The following is a 23,267-nucleotide window of genomic DNA, read 5'->3' as shown; positions in this document are numbered from 1 at the left end:
GAATAACTGACAAATACACAATAAAAAGACAATTCAATAGCAATTGAAATGAGCAGAAAATATCTAGCTAATTTTAAAGTTAATCCTTCCCTCCCCCTGTATCATGTGACAGTCAGCCAGTCACAAAAGGCATATACGTATATACTGTGCACTTTAGCACATGCTCATAAGAGCCGGAGTCGCAGAAAGTGTGCATATAAAAACAGTGTGCACGTTTTCATAATAGAAGTATATTGGAAAGTTTTTTTTTTTTTAATTGCATGCTTTATCTGAATTAATAAACCTTGACTTTAACGTCCCTTTAAAGAAAACTATTTCATTTTGTGCTTTCAGATAACTAGAGAATAAAACAGGTCATTGACAAAAACAATCACACAACAGTACATTTTATTTTTATTTGCATTTAATTACAAAACAATTGATGTAAAGATAAATTACCACTATCCCCAACAGTGTGAGGTCTTTGCTGGCAGAATGCTATATGACCAAATCTGAATTGATAGGATGTCATAGCTGGAAGGATCTTAAAGGGACAGTATACTGTAAAATTGTTTTTTCCTTTAATGTGTTTACAATTGCTTTTTTTGCCAACTGCAGGGTAAAAATGTATGAAAATTTGCTTTTTAAGGTTTATTTGTGTATATTTAAGCTCTTATTTTGTGTTTTGAAGCCACAACCTAATAAAATGGGTTGAGCTTGTAGGTATAATCAGATCTCATTACTGTATCACATTGTGTTCATAAACCTGCTTCTTTATCTTATATCTGTCCATAAACCAATCACCAGTACTTGGAGAGAACAATGGAAAATCAACATTTTATTACCTTATCTCTGCTATATCCTACTGGGAGTGTAATTTCTTCTGCTAGCTGTGTTTACAAAGCTTATCTATAGCTTGGACCTGCGGCCACAAACTTTCAGAATAGGTGGGGATACCACATGCTAAATCAACTATTTAAAATGCCAATATAAGGGTAAAGGAGCTACCTGTAAACAATATAATAAACTCCAGCAGGTTAAGTGGATCATTGGGAACAAATTAAAGGGGAGAAATATTTTGAGTAAACTGTCCCTTTAACATAGTCTGAACAATGTACCTTAAATAGACACTGTAGCCCAAAAATGATGTCACATGAAAGCACTTAAACGTCGATTGTTTAGCATGAAAAATTTGAGATAAAAGCTGTACCAGCAGTACAAATAATTATTGGCTAACAGATTATTTCTCCTATTGGTCAATATGTACTTCTAATGCTTATTGGTTAATAACTTCCTAGGAATGCTAAGAAGCACTTTTAAACCAATCAGTATTAGCAATAGGTGCAGATACTGGTATATTAGTTTCAATTTAAATAACTTTATTCAGGCACAGACTCACAGTTTTCAAACACTTATCTTCCATATAGACATTTTCACATTAATGGGTACAATGCCCTTATTAAGTTATACATTAGCACCTTTGCATAAAGAAAGGTCCTATAGCTCATTAAGCTTATAACGAATCTGTCAACAGATCCATTAAAAACTTTAGCAAGATTTATGTTGGCTCAGAAACAACAACAATCAGTTTTCAATAGATTTAGTGGGACATTTATGTTGTCTTAATGTTAAGACACAGCTGATCTAAATAACATTTAGGAATAAGATTAATACAAATTCTATGTGTTTAAATTAACTCTCGAGACTTCCTCAGAACCCCCCCCCACACTGTAGAACCCACTTTATAACAGTCTGATGTCTTATTTACTAAGTCCTACATCCCAAAGGTGCCAAATGCTAAAGACAGCACCTGTGTGTAACCTACTTATTAACAAGTTAATAGATATGAAATTGAGCACCGTCATTAGATCTATAACTATAATGTAAAGGTGAGCGAGTTCAAGTATTTTACTTCTTACTGGAAAGAAATCCCAACTAGCTGCCATGATACAGTAGTGACACAAACATCTGGTGTCCTGGTGTACACAGAGATACATTAATATACAGGACAACAAGGGAGGTTTCTATTAATATAAATATAGTTATTACATCCAATAGTTTATTAGGATTTAGCAGCAGCTATGTCACAACTGAATTGTATTTGTTCTACCCTGAAAAGCTGTCTCTGAAATAAGAATTTGCTCATCTGATCTACACGGTCAGGTTCAAGTATCTTCATTGTGTCACAACACATTTTATATATCCGGAGTACAAAAGCTCTACATATAAAGTAAATGCTCATTTTGTTAGCAAACCAGTGATCTATCCCTTGAAAGCCTCTTAAAGGGCCATAACACTCCAAAAATCACATGCTCAATGTAATTTTAAGACTAGCGACCATACGCCTCTATGTGTTTAACTCCCACTGCTGATCCTGATCACTGACACTGAGCCTATCAGCCCAACCGTAATGTGCAACTAGCACTGCTGATTGGCTCAAAACACAGGAGGTACAGGGTCACTAAGCTTAAAATTAATAACGAATGTAATGTCCCTTTTAGGTTTTTTTTACCTTACCTCCCTTGCTGTAGTCAATTAGAGATAGAGATAAGTGCTCCTGAACAACATTTGTAACCTTGTTGCAGGGTCAGTATTCTTGGATCAATGGGAAAAGACAATTACAGAAAAAGCTGGTAAAATAAATAGAGTACATTACAATTTCTTTCTTTTTTTAACTATGCATAACACCCAAAAAGTAATTCCTATAAATTGTTTTAATATTCTATGAACCCTTTATACTAAATGAGCTGACTGAGGTTGCCACGTAGTTGGTCCAGCTTACATGAGTTAGGGGCGGAGCTATAAGTGCCGTCAGGAAAACATAAATACACAAGATGGTGGCTGCTGTATGTAGCAAGGAACTAAAATAAAGCTTCTCACAGTAAAACACCACAGGGATAAAACAAATCTTTCATAAAAGGCTTGTCCAACCTATGCCCTAGGGGCCACAAAGCACCCCCCTACTACTGTGCTTTCAATCTGGATACTTATCACTGCTCCTCTCCATCTCAACAAAGACCGTCAGATCATTTGGATTCAATGTATGTTTCTTGGTGTACATGAAGGTCTGAGACTCTTGTTGTGTTAAATAACTGCTCAGTTGAGATGTTGTTTAGGGGGAACAATATATTTTGATTATTAGAATTTTAAAAACGCACTAACTTGCTCTGCATGGGAAAAACAAAACACCAACAACAATATCAATGTTGTTTTACCTTGTGGGATTAATCCTTATGTTGCCTTGTTTTTGTTTTGTCGCTGTGTTGATTGACTGGAAGAGGAGTCAATTAAATAGTTTTATTTTTCTTTAAAAAAGAAAATGTTCTATTGTATAACCCATAGCAAGTACTTTGGCATTAACATCTTCAGGTACAATAGGCTGCAATGTGATACAACAAATCGGCTACATAAGTGCTACTGTAATTTGGAAATGGGCTGTGTTTCCTTAATCAACCACTGGAGGGCCTCATGACGCCCTTGTTTTTCCAGCTCAGCTCCAACGACATCTCTGCATTTCTTGTGATACGCGTTAACCCAGTCAATCTATAAAAATATAAGATGTGACAGTTGCAGTATTATTATTTAGTAGGTAGTGTATCACTTTGTTTAATGGTTGTGCTATGAATGAGATGAGATAATGTGCAAATAAAAACATATTGCAAAAATAGTAAAATACAAGTAAATATAAGTAAAATACAAGTAAAAAATAAGTAAAATACAAGTAAAAATAAGTAAAATACAAGTAAAATATAGTAAAATACAAGTAAAAAATAGTAAAATACAAGTAAAATATAAGTAAAATACAAGTATAAATAAGCATATTGTAAAAAAGTTTCTAATCGAAACCAAAATGCACAGAATATACAATAGTTTGTTAAATGTGGGTTACTACGGTTACGCACAAGCAACATAAAACACAATTTTACACAGTATAACCTACGTCACTACTGCATCACAGGCAAATGACGTTAACCATAGTGATTTTTTGTACTTTGCTACTGTATAACTGGCTTTATGCAGCTTCTGTAGGTGCTCTGCCAACCGTAGGTGTTTCCATCAAGCATTGCCTGAGGGGATAGCTGATTTATAGCGATTCTTACTCTCTGCCCTAGGGCTGTAGTCTAGCTATATAACCGCCTACAGCATTACAAGACACGCTCCAATAGTTACACAATGCATCCGAAATCAGCAAACATTTAAACACTACATAAACTCTTCAAAAGATAATCTAAAAACGATATAAACTTAACGTGTCCCTGATTAATAACTTTTCAAGTGATTACTAAAAATCACTGACAGCAATAACCCATTTTCAGTTGTTTGCTTCTCAATGCATTTACACATGAATTTCCCATGTACATGAGTATTTGTTTAAATGAGTGGTTGTGTGCTCCTCTAGCGTAAACAAGCAGGGGGACAGGGGCTTGGTTAGATTCTACCTCAGGGTTAACAGCACTTTGTTGCTATAGGTTATTGCCGTATTTACAGGGATAACCTACATTTAACAGGGAGGTCTCTATAGTCTCTGTAAGTGGACTGGGGGCTGAGAGATGTTCCTTGCGATGGAATCATGTGCACACATGGTGAGATCATCGGCAGTTCCACCCTCTGCATCAATAGGGAAGGAGAATGCAATCTCTTTCCTCAGCTGCTGTGCTAATGGGGAGTCGCCAGGACCCAGATCACAATGGTGATCCCCAATATGACATGCGGTCGTCATCCTCACACAAGGCTCAGCGTGTGTGGTTATCATGCGCACTAAAGGGGATTAAGCTCGTGCATGAACCTATCAACAGCTAAGCACAATCAGATTGGCACCTGGGGGTGTTTGAAAGGTGACACCATTGTATATACAGCTGTAACATTGTGTGCCCTTTTAAACTCCCCTATTCTACTATCAAACAGTTATATTCTGAGGACTCCAGTGCACTATATGTAGGGATAACCTATCTAGATTGTAAATTCCCACGGGAATAGGACCCTCAATTCCCCCTGTTTTTGTCAGTAAAATTTTGTCTTATCGTATTGTTTCTCCATTGTACTGTTATCCTTGTACCCATGGGCAGCACTGCGGAATCTGTTGGCGCTTTATAAATAAAGAAGTTATAAATAAAGAATAATAATAATAATAATAATAATCTTGACAGTTACTACGCCCCCTTTTATGCAGACCCCACCTTTTTAATGCAAATCCCGCCCACTCTTCCCAAGAATTCCACCCCTATCCGCCCACTCTTATTTCACACCCTTTTATGGTGTATTGCCTTCTTTTGTTAGGTTAAGAGTTATTTTAATGTTATAATAAACTATCAATTGTGATTGTTAAGCTTTCATGTATTGTTTAATTGCATTAATATCTTTAAGCTTTTAACACTATTAAATTAAAAAGCAGAATGTATTTTTAATGCAAAGGACTCATAAAAAGTGGATTTAAAAAGAAAAATACAAAATATCTTCTCTGCGTAGAGTCCAAGGGTATTGCACAAAAGGAGCTATAAAATAGATAGCTTCTCTGCATTATGGTCTCTAGAGCATTACTAGAACAGTAAAATTACTATTAAAATTAAAAACCTCATAAAAGGCAATACACCATAAAAGGGGTGTGAAATATTAAAAAGTGGGTGGAGAGGGGTGTAAAACCTTGGGAGAGTGGGTGGGATTTGCATATAAAAGTGTATGTGCTTTGCATAACAGGGGGCGTGGTACCTGTCAAATTAAGTTTGACAACATATCCCTTCATATACTACTCGTGCACCATTTAAACAAAATCATTAGCCACAAACGTTTTGTGGATATTTAGTTACACACAGACACGTTAGGTCTGATCCATACCTCTTTCTGTGTCAGTAAATCCGCACTGATCATTTTTGTCTGTATGGGTACCAGTGTAATGGGCTCAAATGTCAGGCTTCCTCTGTTTCTGAAGTCATACTGAAAATTAAAATAAACTCGTTACTTTTATATATCGGTGTGAGAATTATTATTTCTCTTCTTCAGACGAAATGAGATGCAGCTGCAAAAAGCAACATTTGCTTTGGGAATTGTGAAAAATGCTACATTAAAAAGGTATAATGCAAATTGTTTAAAAGGTTTATACCCTGAGGAGAGACGTGAGCAGTTTTAAAATAGTTAATTTAGAATAAGGATTTCCAGCGTATTAAACAATTTCAGGTTCTATTAGTGTTTAGTTAGATTTGTTAGTGACTCACATCCTAATACAAAGTGCTCTCTTCTCTAGGGAGTCCGCTACTGCTGCACTTAAAGGGAAATTAAACACTAAATAAATGCCAGATAGAATAATACATTCAAAGAAAAGATTTGTCTGAGAACAACAAGTAGATGTATTTTTTAGTTTCATTAGCTGTTTAAATATGGACAAAATAAGTTTTAGTGTCTATAGAACAATGGGAGCTGCCATGTTGTAACTTAAGTTACCTTCTGCTGGCCTATTAGGGACATTTATAAATAGGTCACTAGAGTGTGCAGCCAATGGCGCAGAGCACTGTTATAATCCACGCAGGAACTGAACTGCTCACAATTTCAGAATGTAATTACAGGAAAAGGGACAAAATAAATAATAAAAGTACAATGCAGACCTTTTTACATATACATAGTAACATAGTAGATGAGGTTGAAAAAAGATAGAAGTCCATCAAGTTCAACCTATACAAATATATATATATATATATATATATATATATATATATATATATACACACACACAATAAAAGCTCAAATTGATCTTAAATGAATCCCATTAAAAACGTGACTCGTTTAACATAAGCAATATTATCCCTGAATTCTCTTTCTAGTCAGAAATGTATCTAAACCATTTTTAAATTTATCTAAGGTATTGGCATTTACTACCTGCTTAGGCAAAGAGTGCCACAATTTAAAAAATATATACGATTTATAATTTTATATTACTATCTCAAAGTGTTTAATGTCCCTTTAAAGATACAGATTCTACTATTTAAAAAAAATAACATTTTATACCCTATAAAATGTACCCAAAGGGATAAAGTTGCCCTTTTTCAGGAATATTGCAAATGGCCATGTTAGACATAGGGTTAACTCCCTAGATGCCAGATAGGACAAAGCAATGCATTATTGTGAGTAAACTAGATTAAAATGAAAATCACTATTTAACTACACAGTGTAAAGTGCTGCTTGCAACATGTGGGGGGCACCATTATGCTATGCTCTTTTGTCACAACATAGCAGCAGAATAAAAAACACATTTTAATTCTCTGTCCCAAATACTGTTGTAAAAAATAAACACTTAAAGGGACAATTAAGTCAAAATGAAACTTTCATGATTCAGATAGAACATACAATTCTATACTTTCCATTTTACTACTATTATCTAATTTGCTTTGTTCTTTTGGTATCCTTTGTTGACAGGCATACCTAGGTAGGCTAAGAAGCAGCTGTGTACTACTCTGAGTTAGCTGCTGATTAGTGGCTGCACAGGTATGCCTTGTTATTGGCTCACTCTATGTGTTCAGCTAACTCCCAGTAGTGCACTGCTGATTCTTAAACAAAGGATACCAAGTGATTGAAGCAAAGTAAATTGGAAAGTTATTTAATATCTATGCTCTATCTGAATCATGAAAGAAAAATGTTTAATATTTACTATTCTGTTACTTCTCAATAATTCATTCTTCTAGATTTATAAATAAACAAACAAAAACATAAAAACATGCAAAAGTCAAATTCACCTTTGTTTTAGCAGCAACCACCAGAACCAGGTTCTCAATTCTGATGCCAAAGGAACCATCTTCGTAGTACCCCGGCTCTGCAAAAGCACAAACAAAAAGTATGGATGCAGCACATCTTGTGTGATCAGGAAGAAGCACAGTAACCTAGTCTGGTATGATTAGGGAAGCAGTGGACTGAGTGATTGTCCTAGAGGAATCTGTGAGTGGGCTAAACAGAGGTGCTCCTGGTGCAACGTTCCTGAGGTGATGAGCTGACTGTAACTGGAGTGAACGGGGAAAGTGCAGCTCATATAGCCTGGCAGGAGCAGCGAGGAGCCCATAGGGCCTGGCAGGAGCAGCGAGGAGCCCATAGGGCCTGGCAGGAGCAGCGAGGAGCACATAGGGCCTGGCAGGAGCAGCGAGGAGCCCATAGGGCCTGGCAGGAGCAGCGAGGAGCACATAGGGCCTGGCAGGAGCAGCGAGGAGCCCATAGGGCCTGGCAGGAGCAGCGAGGAGCACATAGGGCCTGGCAGGAGCAGCGAGGAGCACATAGGGCCTGGCAGGAGCAGCGAGGAGCACATAGGGCCTGGCAGGAGCAGCGAGGAGCACATAGGGCCTGGCAGGAGCACATATAACCTGGCAGGAGAAACAGCTAGTGTGAGTGGGGTGGCTACAGTGGCCCTGAATGTGACTAACTTGAGTGAGTGATTACGCTGGTATGCAAAGAAAAGAGCTCTGAACAGATATGTCTAGAGGGTGCACAGCTGTGGGTAGTGGCCCAGGAGGGTGCAGGGTTGAAATTTTCAGCACTAATTGAAACTTAATGCTCAGCTAAATGTGAGTGTCCCATTTTGGGTTTCTTATGTTAGACGAACACATTCTTGAAGTATGTTACACTACGAGGCGCCATCTTGTTTGTGGTCTGCAGAATCTGAAGAGGTTTTCCCGAACGGTATGAAGAGGAGCAGACTCGTTTTAGGGTTTTCTGGACTTTTGGTTTATTGATATAATCGACGATCTTTAGTGCTGGTTATTTTATGCATATTCTTTTTTTCCACTTCAGTGTTTAATGTACAAATAGTTTACTTTTCCTTTGTATAGCTCCTTATCACCCCCTAGGAAACAGTGCTTTTGGAGAATTGATCTATTTTTTTTTTATTTTTTTTTTTAAAGGGTTGAAAATGTGCCTGGCATAGCAGGTTTGACAGTGGCGGTTAATGTGATTTTGTTGAAAGAGTGAGCAATGCCATACTGGTGCAGAGGGAGATCACTACAGATCTACAATTAGTGATTTTGTTCATTTTGAAGAAGAATACTGGCCAGCTTTCACTATGCAAGATAAAACAGCGAGACTTAAAAGGGACATATTATACACTAGATTTTTCTTTGCATACATGTTTTGTAGATCTATTTATATAGCCCATACAGTTTTTTTTTAAATGTATAGTTTTGTTTATTTTTAAATAACATTGCTCTGATTTTCAGACTCCTAACCCAGCCCCAAAGCTTTAGGAGAATACCGTCAGATACCTACTCCAGCTTGCTCCTGTTTGTGTAAAGGGTCTTTTAATATGCAAAGGAAGGAGGAGCTAAACTGGAAGCTTCTAAGTAAGTTTTTAAAAGGTTTTATACTGGATTTTTATATCAGTATCTGTGCATCTTATTCTTTATAGTAGTGTCTATTACATGCAGTTATATGAAAATTAGTGTATACTGTCCCTTTAAAATGTAAAACTAAAGCCAAGTGGATTATTCAACCCAATACAAAGCAAAAGTGAAAGAGGGCACACAATATAAAAACAAACTAACAGAAACATAATTAAATAAAGTGGAAGACGTCACAAAAGTCACAAACAGAAAATCCAGGCACCCAGGAAGAATCGCCACCGGCAGGACTCTGGAACACACCAGCCAACAGTACATTATTCTGCCTAATCAGCACAATATTGTGCATTCCTACAAGTGAGTGGAGTCTTGCCTGCTTTGTTACTCTCACATGACGCTCCTCACCATGAGCGCCTCTGTTTTTCTTTTTTAGAATGATGTGCTGGAGACTTAAAGTTGTAAAATTTTGATTTGGCCTCTCAAAACATGGATTGATAATCTAAGTTATGGTATCTCGTTTTCACCTAATGCCGCTCTTAAATAACATTTTATTAAAGTAGCATTTAAGTGGCATCTTCACCCTACTAGGTTTGGCGGACTGGAAAATCAGCCTTCACAGTTATGCTACAGGGGATGTGGGGAAAGAGGTTCGTATTTACATATGTGGTGGGAATGTGGAAAGATTAGGGAAATCTGGAACAAGACCTCAGCTCTTTTGAGCTCTATATTTCAAACACAAATAGTTTTAACTCCGGAACAGGCCTTGTTGCATTTTCAGGTCCCCCAAATCCCAAGAAGATACAGTAGATTAGTCATGACCATCTGCACAATAGTTAGAGTTAGCCTAGCGCAATTCTGGAAGACTTTACCACCCAGCTTTGCGTACATAAGTGATAAAATAGTATATCATTACAACATGGCTAGCTTGGCAGCCGAGAAGCTGAACACAAAAGAAAAATGTCTTAGACAATGGGAACCCTTTATGTTTCATGAACCTAGGGAAGGAAGAGGGGTGTAGACTCTTCTCGCTATTGGAAGTGGGTGCTTGCTTTGGGGGGTGAGAGCCGGGATCCAGTGGATCCAGTTAATCCAGTTGATTTAGCGAGGTCAGATATGTTGGTGTAGTCAAGATGTTTTGTATATTGCCCTCTAGATTTAAATGTAATACTTTCCTAAGGCATAAGGCAATGATAATATTGACAGTTCTTGAATAATTTATTATTTGACAGCACTTTTTATGTAACACATAACATGCTTTGTGTAGACATAGTATTATCTGTATTTTATTGGATTATTGATCTTTGTTTATAAACTTTGTAAAAATGCAATAAAAACAATTTCAACATAAAGTTGTAACATTTTTAGCGAATACTATCAGACCTGCGAGAGAACTTCATACACCCTGTTCAGTCTCCAATGGTGCAAGAATCATTTTACAAAAAAAACAAAATTTATGCTTACCTGATAAATTTCTTTCTTTCTTTCTTGACACAATGAGTCCATGGATCATCTAATTACTATTGGGAATATCACTCTTGCCCAGCAGGAGGCGGCAAAGAGCACCACAGCAAATCTGTTAAATATCACCTCCCTTCCCTCTAACCCCAGTAATTTGGCCTAAGTAAAAGGAGAGAAAGGAAGCAACAAGGTGCAGAGGTGTCTGAAGTTTATAACATACCAACAACCTGTCTAAAGAACAGGGCGGGCCGTGGACTCATGTCAAGAAAGAAAGAAATTTATCAGGTAAGCATAAATTTTGTTTTCTTTTTAATGACACGATGAGTCCACGGATCATCTAATTACTATTGGGTATCAATACCCAAGCTAGAGTACACAGATGATAAGGGAGGGACAAGACAGGGAACCTAAAACTGAAGGCACCACTGCTTGAAGAACTTTTCTCCCAAAAGCGGCCTCAGCCAAGGCAAAAGTGTCAAATTTATAGAATTTTGAAAAAGTGTGAAGAGAGGACCAAGTTCAGCCTTACAAATCTGTTCCACAGAAGCTTCATTTTTGAATGCCCAAGAAGAGGAAACAGCACTCGTAGAATGAGCCATAACTCTCTCAGGAAGCTGCTGTCCTGCAGTTTCATAGGCAAAGCGAATAATACACTTCAGCCACAAAAAAAGAGAAGTAGCCGTTGCTTTCTGTCCCTTACGTTTCCCAGAGAATACCACAAACAGAGCAGAAGACTGACGAAAATCCTTAGTCGCCTGTAAATAGAATTTTAGTGCACATACCATGTCCAGATTGTGCAGAAGCCGTTCCTTCTGAGAAGAAGGATTAGGACACAAGGAAGGAACAACAATCTCCTGATTAATGTTCCGGTCTGAAACTACTTTATGGAGAAACCCTAATTTGGTACGTAAAACCACCTTATCCGAATGAAAAATAAGGTAAGGAGAATCATACTGTAATGCCTAGAGCTCTGACACTCTACGAGTAGATGAAATAGCAACAAGAAACAAAACTTTCCAAGATAAAAACTTAATATCTAAGGAATGCATAGGCTCAAACGGAGCCCCTTAAAGAACCTTAAGAACTAAATTAAGACTCCAGGGAAGAGTAACTGGTTTGAACACAGGCCTGATCCTGACCAAGGCCTGACAAAACGCTTGCACATCTGGGACGTCCGCCAGACGCTTATGTAACAAAATAGACAAGGCAGATATTTGACCCTTTAGGGAACTTGTTGATAAACCCTTCTCCAAACCTACTTGGAGAAAGGACAGAATTCTAGGAATCCTAACTCTACTCCAAAAGAAGCCCTTGGATTCACACCAATATAGATATTTATGCCATATTTTATGGTAAATCTTTCTAGTCACAGGTTTACGAGCCTGAATCATGGTCTCAATGACCGATTCCGATAATCCACGCTTGGATAAAATTAAGCGTCCAAGCAGTCAGCTTCAGAGAAACGAGATTTGGATGAAGAAAGGGCCCTTGAAGTAGAAGTTCCTTCCTCAACGAAAGTCTCCAAGGTGGAAGAGATGACATGTCAACAAGGTATGCATACCAAATCATGCAAGGCCACGCCGGTGCAATGAGGATCACTGACGCCCTTTCCTGCCTGATTCGATCAATGACCCAAGGTAGAAGAGCGAACTGAGGAAATGGGTATGCGAGACTGAAATTCCAAGGTACCGCCAGAGCGTCAATCAGTACAGCCTGAGGGTCCCTTGACCTCGACCCGTACCTCGGGAGCTTGGCATTCTACCGAGACGCTATGAGATCCAATTCCGGCTGATGCCATTTGAGAATCAGGCTGGAAAACACTTCCGGATGGAGCTCCCACTCCCCCGGGTCAAAAGGTCTGCCTGCTCAGGAAGTCCGCCTCCCAGTTGTCCACTCCTGGAATGTGGATCACCGACAGACAGCAGTTGTTGGTCTCTGCCCACTGAATTGTAAACCCTGGTGTACATATATTTTCTTGAGTAACCCCTCTAACTTCTTATCCATAGGATCCTTAAAGGAACAACTATCCTCTATAGGAATAGTAGTTCTTTTGGCAAGCATGGAAATTGACCCTTCCACTTTGGGTACCGTCTGCCAAGATTCCTTGATAGAATCTGCTATAGAAAACATCTTTTTAAATACAGGGGATGGAGAAAAAGGGATACCTGGTCTCTCCCATTCCTTAGCAATAATCTCAGTAGCTCGATCTGGTACAGGAAAAACTTGCACCATGGAAGGCACATCAAAATATTTGTTTAGCTTACTGGATTTTTTAGGATTGGCAGCGACCATGGTGTCGCTGTTGTCCAGAGTAGCTAAAATCTCCTTGAGTAACAGACGGAGGTGTTCTAGCTTAAACCTGAAGGATACAACTATCAGTAGGAGGAATTACACTGAGTCTGAGATTTCACCCTCAGATGCTACCGAAGTATCCTCCTCCTCAAGCTTCTGGGAGGGGGCATTTGAAATAGAAACAACTGTGTCAGTAACCTCACTCACTGATTGTTTACTTTTCCTCTTGCACTTTCCCTGCAGCATGGGAAAAGCAGACAATGCATCAGAAACCACAGAGGACATGAGAGAAGCGATGTCTTGCAAGGTAACTCCAGGTGGGAGTAGTGGAGGAAGCGCAGGGCACTGGCTGTATGGACGCTAAGTTTTCGGACACTTGAGGAGAAAGCTGCGGCATATATTTAACATTGTCAGAAGGCTCCTGAACAGCATCCGCCCTAGACAATGTTGGCTGACCCCATTTGAGAATCAGGCTGGAAAACACTTCCGGATGGAGCTCCCACTCCCCCGGGTGAAAAGGTCTGCCTGCTCAGGAAGTCCGCCTCCCAGTTATCCACTCCTGGAATGTGGATCACCGACAGACAGCAGTTGTGGGTCTCTGCCTCTGTCATAGCCAAGGAATTCCGAGCTCCTCTCTGATGGTTGATGTAAGCCACTGAGGTTATATTGTCCGACTGGAACCTGATGAACTGGGCCAAAGCAAACTGAGGCCAGGCCAGGAGAGCATTGAAGATCGCTCTCAGTTCCAGAATGTTTATGGTTAGAACAGACTCCGACCGAGTCCATGTTCCCTGAGCCTTTAGAGAGCCCCAGACTGCTCCCCATCCCAGAAGGCTGGCATCTGTTGTCACAATCACCCAAGAGGGTCTGAGAAAGCAGGTTCCCTGGGAGAGATCAAAGAAAAAAAACCTACTGAGAGAATAGGGGGAAGTATACTCTTTCTACACAAAGTATATATTTTTCCACTTAAAATTTAACTTTTACTAGTTATAGTTAAAAAAGGCAGCAGAAATAGAAATTATATCTAGCGTGCCAGGAAAATAGTTAAAAACACAACTCTGTAACTGTGACTTGTATAAAGTACTTCAATGTTGCTGATTTTAGGTTGTTTATCACATATGAGGAGGAGGGGAAAAAAATCAATGATATTAGGAAAATGTAAGAGCCTCTATTTAGGAACTGTGTCCTGTATTGCCCTATATTAGGGTAGATAAGCCACTTTTTTATACTAAATATGCTATAAATCACATCCCCATCCTTCCCACAATATGTCCCAAATGTTACAACAAATGTTACAACAACAAATAAAAATATCAATTTAGTAGATAGTCTGAAATTAACAGAGTGCAGTTAAAATAAATAGGAAGCCCCTTGGGGCTTCTGCTGCCTTTTTTTTTTTTTTTTTTTTTTTTTTTTTTTTAACTATAACTAGTAAAAGTTAAATTTTAAGTGGAAAAATATATACTTTATGTGTAGAAAGAGCATACTTTCCCTATTCTCTCAATAGGGTTTTTTCTTTGATTTAAATGTTGTAATATGCTCTAAGCACACTCCCAGCCAGTTACCTCTTTCTATAATATAGACAACAAGGTCAGCTGGGAGACATTAGCATTTTTGCCTTTTCCAGCAATTCTGGGATCACTTCCCTTTGTAATCCAGTTGTAATCGCGGAGACAGATCCGCGTAATCTCCGTTCCACTGCCTGAGCATGCTTAACTGCAGAGGTCTGATGTGGAAATGGGCGAACGGGATGATGTCCATTGCCGCTACCATCAGCCCGATTACCTCCATGCACTGAGCCACTGATGGCCGAGGAGAGGACTGAAGTGCTAGGCAAGTATCAAAATCTTTGATTTCCTGACTTCTGTCAGAAAAATCTTCATTGGCAAGGAATCTATTATGGTTCCCAAGAAAATTACCCTTGTTTTTGGAACCAAGGAACTCTTTTCCAAATTCACCTTCCATCCGTGAGACTGCAGGAAACATAACAAAATTTCAGTGTGAGATCTTGCTTGTTGAAAGGAAGGCGTCTGAACTAGAATGTCATCCAGAGAAGGTGCCACTGCAATGCGAGCACCACTAGCAAGGATTCCAGAACCTTTGAGAAAATTCTGGGAGCTGTGGCAAGACCGAATGGAAGAGCCATGAACTGAAAGTGTTCGTCTAGAAATGCAAACCTTAGAAACTTGTGATGATCCCTGTGTATGGGAACATGCAGGTACGCATTCCTTTAAATCAACCGTTGTCATAAATTGACCCTCTTGGACCAAAGGAATAATGGAACGGATAGTTTCCATCTTGAAGGACGGCACTCTGAGGAATTTGTTTAGACTCTTGAGATATAAAATCGGTCTGAAGGTTCCCTCCTTTTTGGGAACCACGAACAGATTGGAATAGAACCCCTGACCCCATTCCTGCATTGGAACAGGAACTATCACTCCCAGGTCGAAGAGGTCCCGAACACAGTGTAAGAACGCTTTTTTTTTTTTGTCTGGTCTACATATAATCTTGAAAGCAGAAACCTGCCCCTGGGAGGAAGGGCTTTGAACTCTAATTTGTATCCCTGGGACACAATGTCCACCGCCCAGGGATCCTGAACATCTCAAAGCCAAGCCTGAGTGAAGAATGAAAGTCTGCCCCCTACAAGACCCGGTTCCGGATCGGGGCAGACCCTTCATGCTGCTTTTGACTAAATAGCAGGCTTTTTGGATTGTTTTCCCTTGTTTCAAGACTGATTGAGTCTCCAGGAAGGCTTGGACTGCTCCTGCTTGGAGGAGGAAGTGGAAGGATTTCCCTTGAAATTTTGAAAGGAACGAAAATTACTCTGACGTCCCTTTTTGTTTATATCTCTTATCCTGGAGGGAGGAAATGTCCCTTTCCTCCCGTGATGTCAGAAATTATTTCTGTTAACCCCCGCCCAAACAAAGTCTTTCTTTTGTAAGGAATCACCAAAAGTTTAGACTTAGATGACACATCCGCAGACCAAGATTTTAAACCATAAAGCTCTGCGGGCCAGTGTGGCAAAATCGGAAATCTTAGCTCCCAGCTTAATAACCTGAAGGAAAGCATCCGATATAAAGGAGTTGGACAACTTAAGGGTTTTTATCCTATCCTGGATTTCTTCGACGGGAGTGTCTGTCCGAATAGATTCAGACAATGCATCAAACCAGTATGCTGCCGCACTAGTGACAGTAGCAATGCAAACTGCGGGTTGCCATTGTAAACCCTGGTATACATACATTTTCTTGAGTAACCCCTCTAACTTCTTTTCCTTAGGATCCTTAAAGGAACAACTATCCTCTATAGGAATAGTAGTTCTTTTGGCAAGCATGGAAATTGACCCTTCCACTTTGGGTACCGTCTGCCAAGATTCCTTTATAGAATCTGCTATAGAAAACATCTTTTTTAAATACAGGGGATGGAGAAAAAGGGATACCTGGTCTCTCCCATTCCTTAGCAATAATCTCAGTAGCTCGATCTGGTACAGGAAAAACTTCCACCTTGGAAGGTACATAAAAATATTTATTTAGCTTACTGGATTTTTTAGGATTGACAGCGACCATGGTGTTGCTGTCGTCCAGAGTAGCTAAAATCTCCTTGAGTAACAGACGGAGGTGTTCTAGCTTAAACCTGAAGGATACAACTATCAGTAGGAAGAATTACACCGAGTCTGAGATTTCACCCTCAGATGCTACCGAAGTATCCTCCTCCTCAAGCTTCTGGGAGGGGGCATTTGAAATAGCAACAACTGTGTCGGTAACCTCACTCACTGATTGTTTACTTTTCCTCTTGCACTTTCCCTGCAGCATGGGAAAAGCAGACAATGCATCAGAAACCACAGAGGACATGAGAGAAGCGATGTCTTGCAAGGTAACTCCAGGTGGGAGTAGTGGAGGAAGCGCAGGGCACTGGCTGTATGGACGCTAAGTTTTCGGACACTTGAGGAGAAAGCTGCAGTATATATTGAACATTGTCAGAAGGCTCCTGAACAGCATCCGCCCCAGACAATGTTGGCTGTCTATCCCTGAACTGTAAAGTTCTCTCAATACATGAGGAACAGAAAGGGATTGGTGGTTCCACATTAGCATCAAAACATAAAGTACATGTAACGTCTTGCAGGGCCTCTTGGTCCATCTTAATTCACAATTGAGCAAATTAAAATTGGATAAACCTATATCTTAACTTTAAATGTTAAATGTAAGCGTTTTTATTTTGCTCTACAAGAAAAATGTAAAATGTTTACAATAAACAGCAGACAATCTCCACACATCAGTTTTGCTGAGGTGCCTACCTGCCACCGGAGCGTATATTTCACAGATAGTAGACATCCGGACTCAATCTAATACTCTTTAATAACGTATCTGAGGCTGTTCTGCTGCGTCACCATAATGTAGCATAGAAATACTTCTTAACCGCTTGTCACCACTCTCCGTAACACTGGAAATGAAGTGAGAGACAAAAAGAGCATGCAAACATTGCCGTATAGCTAGCGCCGCCCATCGTGGGCGTATCAAAGTAAACCTCCCAGTCGGCAAATGACTTGTAAAATAAAGCCGTCGGGAGTTGTGAAAACGCACATGAGCCACATCTCCTCGTCCCCAGTGCCTGCCATTACTGCCCTTATAACGTAATTCTCTACTCCCAAGGATAATGTCATCTTTTGTGTCCATTATTATAAATAAAGTGCCAATTTTCCTGTGTCCCCAGAAAAATAAACTTAACACTTACCTTTAGAAATCTGCCCAGCAGTAAGGCAGTTCACTAGGTTTGAGAGGTCCTCTCCCTCACATGGACCTGTGGAAAAGAAGATAAAGTCTGAGTAATCTTACTCAGGCTTTCAGTATTAGGGCAGCATTAAATATATGGGAAGTGCACTGAGAATTATATCCCACAAGTTCCCATTGCTTGAAAGCCACCACTGCTCTACTGAAGAGACTGATATGGCCTATGGCTACACCCTAGCAGAACAAACAACACAAGCTTGTGTTGCAAAAAAAAACACAAAAAAAAACACACTTGATTGAAGAATCTTTTCAAACACCTAACTTTACCACTTCTTTGATCTAACGTAGGCAAAAAGAATGACTGGGGTTAGAGGGAAGGGGAACTGATATTTAACAGCTTTGCTGTGGTGCTCTTTGCCTCCTCCTGCTGGGCAGGAGTGATATTCTCAATAGTAATTAGATGATCCGTGGACTCATTGTGTCGTCAGAAAGTACATTTTGAAATTTGTAATTTTTGGTACAATTTTAACTTTGAATTTTAAAATTATATTTGTATATTAAATAAGATTTTTTTCCTGTAAATGTAATGTAAACTTGCATTTTGTTTTATACTTTTAATACAAATTTCATAGCATTTTAATGCGTACTTTATGATTTTACACATTGAACTTTCAATGTTTTTTTTTTAAAGTGCTTATTTTATTGAGCACTGTACTGTAATGTATGCGTTTTCAAACAGAAATGTAGGTTACACCCCTTAGCCAGATACACAGTTCACAAGCGGACACTCAAGTCAAAATAAACTTTTATGATTCAGATAGAGCAGCAGTTTTAAGATCCTTTCAAATTTACTTCCATTATAAAATGTTGCAGTGTCTTTTTATATTCACACTTTCTGGGGAACAAGATCCTACTGAGCATGTGTACAAGCTCACAGCTCATATTTGTATACTAGTCTGTGATTGGATGATGTCTGTCACATGATACAGGGGGCCGGAAAATGGGAGAAAAAACAAAATTTATGCTTACCTGATAAATTCATTTCTCCTGTAGTGTGGTCAGTCCACGGGTCATCATTACTTCTGGGATATTATCTCCTCCCCTACAGGAAGTGCAAGAGGATTCACCCAGCAGAGCTGCTATATAGCTCCTCCCCTCTACGTCACCTCCAGTCATTCGACCAAAGGACCAACGAGAAAGGAGAAGCCCAAGGGTGTAGTGGTGACTGGAGTATAATCCAAAAAAAAAATTCTTAGCCTGCCATAAAAAACAGGGCGGGCCGTGGACTGACCACACTACAGGAGAAATGAATTTATCAGGTAAGCATAAATTTTGTTTTCTCCTGTTAAGTGTGGTCAGTCCACGGGTCATTATTACTTCTGGGATACCAATACCAAAGCAAAAGTACACGGATGACGGGAGGGACAGGCAGGCTCTTTATACGGAGGGAACCACTGCCTGAAGAACCTTTCTCCCAAAAACAGCCTCCGAAGAAGCAAAAGTGTCAAATTTGTAAAATTTGGAAAAAGTATGAAGAGAAGACCAAGTTGCAGCCTTGCAAATCTGTTCAACAGAAGCCTCATTCTTAAAGGCCCAAGTGGAAGCCACAGCTCTAGTAGAATGAGCTGTAATTCTTTCAGGAGGCTGCTGTCCAGCAGTCTCATAGGCTAATCGTATTATGCTACGAAGCCAAAAAGAGAGAGAGGTAGCCAAAGCTTTTTGACCTCTCCTCTGACCAGAATAAACGACAAACAGGGAAGACGTTTGACGAAAATCCTTAGTTGCCTGTAGATAAAATTTCAGGGCACGGACTACATCTAGATTGTGTAGCAGACGTTCCTTCTTCGAGGAAGGATTAGGACACAAAGATGGAACAACAATCTCTTGATTGATATTCCTGTTAGTGACCACCTTAGGTAGGAACCCAGGTTTAGTACGCAGAACTACCTTGTCTGAATGAAAAATCAGATAAGGAGAATCACAATGTAAGGCAGATAACTCAGAAACTCTTCGAGCCGAGGAAATAGCCATTAAAAACAGAACTTTCCAAGATAACAACTTGATATCAATGGAATGAAGGGGTTCAAACGGAACACCCTGTAAAACATTAAGAACTAAGTTCAAACTCCATGGCGGAGCAACAGTTTTAAACACAGGCTTGATCCTAGCTAAAGCCTGACAAAAAGCTTGAACGTCCGGAACTTCTGACAGACGTTTGTGTAAAAGAATGGACAGAGCTGAAATCTGTCCCTTTAAAGAACTAGCGGATAACCCCTTTTCTAAACCTTCTTGTAGAAAAGACAATATCCTTGGAATCCTAACCTTACTCCATGAGTAACTCTTGGATTCGCACCAATATAAGTATTTACGCCATATTTTATGGTAAATCCTTCTGGTAACAGGCTTCCTAGCCTGTATTAAGGTATCAATAACTGGCTCAGAAAACCCACGTTTTGATAAAATCAAGCGTTCAATTTCCAAGCAGTCAGCTTCAGAGAAGTTAGATTTTGATGTTTGAATGGACCCTGGATCAGAAGGTCCTGTTTCAGAGGTAGAGACCAAGGTGGACAGGATGACATGTCCACTAGATCTGCATACCAAGTCCTGCGTGGCCATGCAGGTGCTATTAGAATCACTGATGCTCTCTCCTGTTTGATTCTGGCAATCAATCGAGGAAGCATCGGGAAGGGTGGAAACACATAAGCCATCCCGAAGGTCCAAGGTGCTGTCAAAGCATCTATCAGAACCGCTCCCGGATCCCTGGATCTGGACCCGTAGCGAGGAAGCTTGGCGTTCTGACGAGACGCCATGAGATCTATCTCTGGTTTGCCCCAACGTCGAAGTATCTGGGCAAAGACCTCCGGATGAAGTTCCCACTCCCCCGGATGAAAAGTCTGACGACTTAAGAAATCCGCCTCCCAGTTCTCCACTCCCGGGATGTGGATTGCAGACAGGTGGCAAGAGTGAGACTCTGCCCAGCGAATTATCTTTGATACTTCCATCATTGCTAGGGAGCTTCTTGTCCCTCCCTGATGGTTGATGTAAGCTACAGTCGTGATGTTGTCCGACTGAAACCTGATTAACCCCCGAGTTGTTAACTGGGGCCAAGCCAGAAGGGCATTGAGAACTGCTCTCAATTCCAGAATGTTTATTGGAAGGAGACTCTCCTCCTGATTCCATAGTCCCTGAGCCTTCAGAGAATTCCAGACAGCGCCCCAACCTAGTAGGCTGGCGTCTGTTGTTACAATTGTCCAGTCTGGCCTGCTGAATGGCATCCCCCTGGACAGGTGTGGCCGATAAAGCCACCATAGAAGAGAATTTCTGGTCTCTTGATTCAGATTCAGAGTGGGGGACAAATCTGAGTAATCCCCATTCCACTGACTTAGCATGCACAATTGCAGCGGTTTGAGATGTAGGCGTGCAAAAGGTACCATGTCCATTGCCGCTACCATTAAGCCGATCACCTCCATGCATTGAGCTACTGACGGGTGTTGAATGGAATGAAGGACACGGCATGCATTTTGAAGCTTTGTTAACCTGTCTTCTGTCAGGTAAATCTTCATTTCTACAGAATCTATCAGAGTCCCCAAGAAGGGAACTCTTGTGAGTGGAAAGAGAGAACTCTTCTTTTCGTTCACCTTCCATCCATGTGACCTTAGAAATGCCAGTACGAACTCTGTATGAGACTTGGCAGTTTGAAAGCTTGAAGCTTGTATCAGAATGTCGTCTAGGTACGGAGCTACCGAAATTCCTCGCGGTCTTAGTACCGCCAGAAGAGTACCCAGAACCTTTGTGAAGATTCTTGGAGCCGTAGCCAATCCGAATGGAAGAGCTACAAACTGGTAATGCCTGTCTAGAAAGGCAAACCTTAGATACCGGTAATGATTTCTGTGAATCGGTATGTGAAGGTAAGCATCCTTTAAATCCACTGTGGTCATGTACTGACCCTCTTGGATCATGGGCAAAATTGTTCGAATAGTTTCCATCTTGAACGATGGAACTCTTAGGAATTTGTTTAGGATCTTTAAATCCAAGATTGGCCTGAAAGGTCCCTCTTTTTTGGGAACTACAAACAGATTTGAGTAAAACCCTTGTCCTTGTTCCAACCGCGGAACTGGATGGATCACTCCCATTAATAAAAGATCTTGTACGCAGCGTAGGAACGCTTCTTTCTTTATTTGGTTTGTTGACAACCTTGACAGATGAAATCTCCCTCTTGGGGGAGAAGATTTGAAGTCCAGAAGGTATCCCTGAGATATGATCTCTAACGCCCAGGGATCCTGAACATCTCTTGCCCAAGCCTGGGCGAAGAGAGAAAGTCTGCCCCTTACTAGATCCGGTCCCGGATCGGGGGCCCTCGATTCATGCTGTCTTAGGGGCAGCAGCAGGTTTCCTGGCCTGCTTGCCCTTGTTCCAGGATTGGTTAGGTTTCCAGCCTTGTCTGTAGCGAGCAACAGCTCCTTCCTGTTTTGGTGCAGAGGAAGTTGATGCTGTTCCTGCTTTGAAATTACGAAAGGAACGAAAATTAGACTGTCTAGCCCTAGGTTTGGCTTTGTCCTGAGGCAGGGCATGGCCTTTACCTCCTGTAATGTCAGCGATAATCTCTTTCAACCCGGGCCCGAATAAGGTCTGCCCTTTGAAAGGTATATTAAGCAATTTAGATTTAGAAGTAACATCAGCTGACCAGGATTTTAGCCACAGTGCTCTGCGTGCCTGAATGGCAAATCCGGAATTCTTAGCCGTAAGTTTAGTTAAATGTACTACGGCATCTGAAATAAATGAGTTAGCTAACTTAAGGGCTTTAAGTTTGAGTGTAATCTCATCTAGTGTAGATGATTCAAGTGTCTCTTCCAGAGACTCAAACCAAAATGCTGCTGCAGCCGTGACAGGCGCAATACATGCAAGAGGTTGCAATATAAAACCTTGTTGAACAAACATTTTCTTAAGGTAACCCTCTAATTTTTTTATCCATTGGATCTGAAAAAGCACAGCTATCCTCCACCGGGATAGTGGTACGCTTAGCTAAAGTAGAAACTGCTCCCTCCACCTTAGGGACCGTCTGTCATAAGTCCCGTGTGGTGGCGTCTATTGGAAACATTTTTCTAAATATCGGAGGAGGTGAGAACGGCACACCGGGCCTATCCCACTCCTTAGTAACAATTTCAGTAAGTCTCTTAGGTATAGGAAAAACATCAGTACTCGCCGGTACCGCAAAATATTTATCCAACCTACACATTTTCTCTGGTATTGCAACTGTGTTACAATCATTCAGAGCCGCTAACACCTCCCCTAGTAATACACGGAGGTTTTCCAGCTTAAATTTAAAATTTGAAATATCTGAATCCAGTCTGTTTGGATCAGAACCGTCACCCACAGAATGAAGTTCTCCGTCCTCATGTTCTGCCACCTGTGACGCAGTGTCTGACATGGCCCTAATATTATCAGCGCACTCTGTTCTCACCCCAGAGTGATCGCGCTTGCCTCTAAGTTCTGGTAATTTAGCCAAAAC

At 40.3% G+C, this 23,267-nt stretch overlaps 2 protein-coding genes across 6 annotated transcripts in view; both read right to left on the bottom strand.

Moving 5' to 3' along the window:
• CFAP58 (cilia and flagella associated protein 58) overlaps positions 1-2,158 on the bottom strand; it is a 121,940-nt gene extending 119,782 nt beyond the window's left edge. The window contains exon 1 of the mRNA XM_053693000.1: positions 2,090-2,158. Within this exon, the coding sequence (XP_053548975.1) occupies positions 2,090-2,158 (69 nt within the window). The remainder of the gene's footprint in view (positions 1-2,089) is intronic.
• Positions 371-23,267, bottom strand: part of XPNPEP1 (X-prolyl aminopeptidase 1) — an 84,682-nt gene continuing 61,785 nt past the window's right edge. For all 5 annotated transcript variants that reach the window (XM_053692771.1, XM_053692770.1, XM_053692769.1 and 2 more), the window contains 3 exons: positions 7,701-7,777; positions 5,812-5,910; positions 371-3,522 (listed from right to left, as the gene is read on the bottom strand). In XM_053692771.1, coding sequence (XP_053548746.1) covers positions 3,394-3,522; positions 5,812-5,910; positions 7,701-7,777 — 305 coding nt within the window. In that variant the 3' untranslated portion in view covers positions 371-3,393. The remainder of the gene's footprint in view (positions 3,523-5,811; positions 5,911-7,700; positions 7,778-23,267) is intronic.

This window comes from Bombina bombina, chromosome 9 (assembly GCF_027579735.1).
Source record: "Bombina bombina isolate aBomBom1 chromosome 9, aBomBom1.pri, whole genome shotgun sequence".
Classification (NCBI taxonomy): domain Eukaryota; kingdom Metazoa; phylum Chordata; class Amphibia; order Anura; family Bombinatoridae; genus Bombina; species Bombina bombina.
Note: the sequence above shows the minus strand (reverse complement) of the source record. Positions and strands in the feature narration are given on the sequence as shown.